Below are 5,043 nucleotides of genomic sequence, written 5' to 3'. Positions count from 1 at the left end.
ATGAGAATCGTCGAAAATTCTAAAATAAATTCAAAAATAAATGCGAGCATCAAGATTTAAACTCTGATGGATTAGGAATAATACAGTCTTTCTAATAACCATCCAACCACAGATTGATTTGCTCATAGTGTATTTGCTGCCGTCTCTCGCGGTGATCCAGGTGCGTGCATGAGTCTACTCGATCACACGTCACGTGTAACGGAAAAGCGCACCCCCACCCCGCGCGTCCACGCGCCGTTCCTATCCACTCTTCATCCTTTTCCCCTGACCCGTTAATCCGTTATAAATCTCCGCCATCTCCAACTCTCCATCTCGCAAGCTCAAGCATTCAAAGCTTACAATCCCCATCATCTCTCACCAAACCGATAGCAAAGCAACCCCATACATAGAAGCTTACAAGCGAAGCAAGCGACCGAGCTAATGGACATGGCACCGCCTGCATCCGCCGTCTCCTTCTCCCCCCGCCCATCGACGGGAACGACTTTCCGGCCCCGCGCCGCTTCCGCCTCTGGCTCCGTGGGCGCCGGGCGGGTCCGCGCGGCGGTAGCCCCCGAGGGAGGCAAGTGGTGGGCGCCACTGCTCGGCTGGTCTGGGCGGGCGGACTACATCGAGGCCGCGGCACCGGCGCCGGCGATGGCGATGGCGGCGGCGGAGGAGGAGAAGGCGGGGAGGTCGTTCGTGGGCGGCCTGACGGAGGAGAAGGCGCGGCAGCTGCGGGCGCGGATGGTGGAGACGGAGAGCTTCCACGATGCCATGTACCACTCCGCCATCGCCTCCCGCCTCGCGCGCTCCACCTAGCTAGGCCGCCGGACAGACCGCCAGCCAACCCGCCGACACTACCAGACAAGTTGATGTGCCTGTGTGTCCTTTCTGCTATAATTGTTGTTGTCATGTGTTAAAGTTTAGAGGAGAGAGGTCGGAAATGAGATCTAGTTTTAGGGTTGATCCATTCCCTCCGTCTCCGGCCACCGCGACGCTCGCCGGCCTGCTTGTTTTACCGGCGCAGATGTTTCAATCTGATTCCCCGCATTTGTAGTAACATTAGGGATCTGCAGTTAACATGCTGTCCCAGATCTGTGATACTTGTGCTGGAGGCTCTTTTGGTTCTGAACACCGATTAATTCTGGATCTGAACTCTACGGTGCCGCGCTCCATGTTGTCTTCTCCTCAACAAACTATAGCAAGGCTTCTGTGTCATTTGTCATAGCATTATGATGCAGCTATAAATCAAATCAAAAACATTGCAGCTGCTACGCAGGATCTTTACCAACCTGCATACACAAGCTGATTGCGTTCGGTTGGGTTGGTGTGGGCCATGTGAAAGGAACTCCTCGCTTGCGTTACATTATATTATATATAGTACTACGAACTGATGAACCATTACCACCCACCATGATACGCAACTATCTCCGGATCTTCTACTTAATTGCACAAAGTACTCTGCCTCGAGTCAGTTGGCCAGTTGTTTGCCCGGTAGTAAAACGTGTAGTAGTGTCAAGTGCCCGGCAGGCCGGCAGCTTTACCTTAAATCTAAAGCAAGTGTGCTTTGTCGCCGTATTATACTATTCGCAAATGGCATTAGCTGATCCCGTGGGCTGCGGCATATCAATCGTGAGGACGACCGGCCACGCATGATGACACTTGCTAAACCGTGTGATGTTAACCGGTGTGCGCCGGTGTTTTACATTATTCTGTCTCGCGAAGCATCCTAGTAGAAGGCTCGGCTGAAGAACTTAGGAAATGACTACAGTTTTGGAACTGCAATGTTACGATCGAATCGTAGGTCGATTGGAGATCGGGCGGAGGGTTCGACTAACAGAGTAAAGCTCAATGCAACTGTTTTATTAAGCGCAACTGTAACTTGTGACTTCTGGGTCGTCCACCCTCCTTCACCACTTTCAATCTGAGCCGTTGGCTAACTGATGAAGTGTAGACTGTAGAGTGGTAACTGACAGTAGCGCGGGTTCAGTTATGGCCCTGACAGGCATACTGCTATCTTTTGAGCAGCAAATTAAGTGCTCAACTATCTCCTGGCAGCATCCATCCAGACCCAAATCATGCTTTAACTATGTAATCTTCACACACACAATCTTCATGCGCATCAATAGTTCAGTCAGTACTCGCCTTCTGGAAAGAAAGAACCCTACGAAAGCAAGAGGAAATAACCACGCACCTCCCATATCATTCTCTGTATGATTTTCTCATGAACCCGTACAAGGCTAATGCCAAGGGAGTCTCTCATAGCAGGATAAAATCTACGATAAGAAAATGTGTTAACTAGAGCGCTTAGAGACGGCTGCCTAGCTGGTGGAAAGCGACATTTTGTGAAATACAAACTGGCCATATCTAGTAGGAACGAGGAAGTGACAAGGACGGATATTTTACTCTTACATAAACTGTTTTCCGTACTAGTATTTTCTCGCTGTATATAAGAACTTTTTTCTTCTTCGAAGCGACCCCCTTGTATGGCCTTTGGAAATTTCCAAAGGCAAAGGTGAAGGCTGGAGCTTCAGACATGCTGTACCGACGACAAAAGTGTAGACGATGTGAAGACAATTAAAAATCGGGCGGCCGTTAGCTCTCCTGTACACATGCATGCGTGGCTGGATTTCACCGTCGTGCATGAATCGTCTGTCTTTGTCGTCCGTATAGCATTGCTGCTGGAGCTTTGGGGCAGGCAATGCAAGTCCCCGCTTGCTAGTTGCCACTTGCCAAAGGCCAGGTATAAGAAAGTTGCAAATACGTGGGCTCGGCAGGAATGAGCACGCTTGAGAAACATGCGAGTGACCTAGGTAGGAGCAAGAGTGTTTCCGGCCACGCATTCGCGTCTGACGTGTCGTTGCTTGTATGTGCATGTAGATCAGGAGGAGTACAACTGCAAAAGGAAGCATGATTGGTTTGCTCTTATTTTTCTTAAGGGCCGAACTTAGCAGTCTAAGAGTATCTTCAACAGCCGCGCTAAACTAGTGCCGCGCCGTAAATTAGGCCGTTTTAGCGCGCGCGCAACGCGGCGGGTCGCTCCAGCGGACGCGCAAAAACGGCGCGCGCGCTATAACGGATTGGGCGCGCGGTCGAAAACACTTAGCCGCGCGGTGTATTTCGGGCGCGCGGCACACTCCAACGCTCGCACCCGCACTTCCTCTCCCACTTCCACCCCCCGTCCGGCCGCGCCGCCGCCACCGCCTGCGCCCCCCGGCGACCGTTCAGGCTTCCCCAGCCTATCCCCGCGCTTCCGCCCCATCCCCTTCTAGTCCCGCCGGCGCTCGCGCGCCTTCGTCGTCCGAGGAACAGCGCCCGAGCGCTCGCTGCTGCGCCACGCCCGCAAGGTGTTTGACAAAACGCCTACAAGGTATGTATTGCTCAAACTTCATGAATTTAATGCATGTTTTGAATTGTAGTTTTTATAGTATAGTATTGAACATTGTAGATGAATTCGTCGTATGATTCTTCCGAAGAAGAATTTGATATGGAAGAGGAGGAGGATCTTGCAATGATCCTAGCTATGCATATAAAAAAACGAAGCACGGTGGTTCGGTTATGGGTCGGCAGAAAATTTGGAGGGATAGGATCGATGCCCACAACAGATTGATCAGGCATTATTTTGCGAAGAATCCCATATACCCCGAGTCATATTTTCGTCGCCGGTTTAGGATGAGCACCGAGTTGTTCAGGCGCATTGCAGAGAAACTAGCGAGCCATGACCGTTTTTTTCAGCAAAGGAGGAATGCCGCCGGAGAGCTCGGGCATAGCACCTTTCAGAAGGTGATAGCCGCTTTGCGTATGTTGGCATACGGTATACCGGCTGATCTTGTTGATGATCACTTGGCTATGGGTGAGAGCCAAGCCATCATGTGTGTCAAGCGCTTTGCAGTGGGAATTGTGCAAGTGTTTGGCGAGGAGTATTTGAGATCTCCCAATGCTGAAGACGTCGCAAGGCTATTGGCGATGAACAAAGCTCGCGGTTTTCCTGGCATGCTTGGCTCAATAGATTGCATGCATTGGAGTTGGAAGAATTGTCCAAAGGCATGGCATGGGCAATTCCACGGCCAAAAAAAGGGTTCCACTATAATCCTTGAAGCGGTGGCCGATCAGGAGACTTGGATTTGGCATGCATTCTTTGGAATGCCTGGATCTTTGAATGACATCAATGTTGTCAACCGGTCACCACTGATGAATAAGATTGCAAACGGTGAGTTGCCACCGGTGCAGTTTGTAGCAAATGGCCGTACGTACAACTATGGCTATTATCTAGCGGATGGCATCTATCCAAAATGGCAAACCTTCGTGAAGCCGTTGAAAAAGCCGGAAGGTAAGAAAAATCTTGACTTCCACAATGCTCATGCGGCGGCTAGAAAAGATGTGGAGAGAGCATTTGGGATTTTGCAAGCCCAATTTGCTATTGTGAGAGGACCGGCTAGATTTTGGAATTAAAAAAATGCTTTGTTACATCATGCACGCTTGTGTGATCATGTACAACATGATCATCGAGAATGAGCGTGGCCAAGATTTAGACTACTCACAGTATGAGCTCTTGGAATATCCCGTGCGAGTGCGACGGAGGGCTGAAAGGGTAGCCCGTTTTATTGCCTCCTATCATGCCATTCGGCATCCCGCAACGCACAATGAACTTCAGAATGATTTGATTGAAGAGTGGTGGGCATGGCATGGACGACAAAGAGCATGATGATATCTGCATTCGACATTGTATTGTTCATGAATTATTTGTTGTGTTTATTGTATTTGTTGTACTGAACGATAAACTATTTGTTTGAGTGGTAATGATAACGAAATTGAACTATTTATTATTAATTTATTTTGTTTGTTTAATCATTTTTGCTCATAATACATGTATATGTGGTTTGTGCGGCGCGCGCGCTGTATTTTTGCACTCTGCTGGAGCGGCGCGCGCGCTGCATTATAACGCGGCTGCTGGAGCCAGCGCAGGCGGGCGTGCTAAACCAGCCAAAGCGCGCGCGGCAAACAGATTTTTTACGCGCGGCGCTTAGCGATGCACTAAGCTTCAGCCCTCTTGCAAACTCAGCA

General features: G+C 50.0%; 1 protein-coding gene across 1 annotated transcript; it reads left to right on the top strand.

Moving 5' to 3' along the window:
• Positions 1-295: 295 nt before the first annotated feature.
• On the top strand, positions 296-1,134 carry LOC125525136. Its single transcript, XM_048690184.1, has one exon. The coding sequence runs from the start codon at positions 421-423 to the stop codon at positions 796-798; it is 378 nt and encodes a 125-aa protein (XP_048546141.1). The 5' UTR covers positions 296-420; the 3' UTR covers positions 799-1,134.
• The last annotated feature ends 3,909 nt before the right edge of the window (positions 1,135-5,043 follow it).

This window comes from Triticum urartu, chromosome 1 (assembly GCF_003073215.2).
Source record: "Triticum urartu cultivar G1812 chromosome 1, Tu2.1, whole genome shotgun sequence".
NCBI lineage: Eukaryota > Viridiplantae > Streptophyta > Magnoliopsida > Poales > Poaceae > Triticum > Triticum urartu.
Note: the sequence above shows the minus strand (reverse complement) of the source record. Positions and strands in the feature narration are given on the sequence as shown.

Bases quoted from the DNA above. Each gene is read 5' to 3' on its own strand.
- LOC125525136 (XM_048690184.1), top strand. From the start codon at position 421: ATGGACATGGCACCGCCTGCATCCGCCGTCTCCTTCTCCCCCCGCCCA.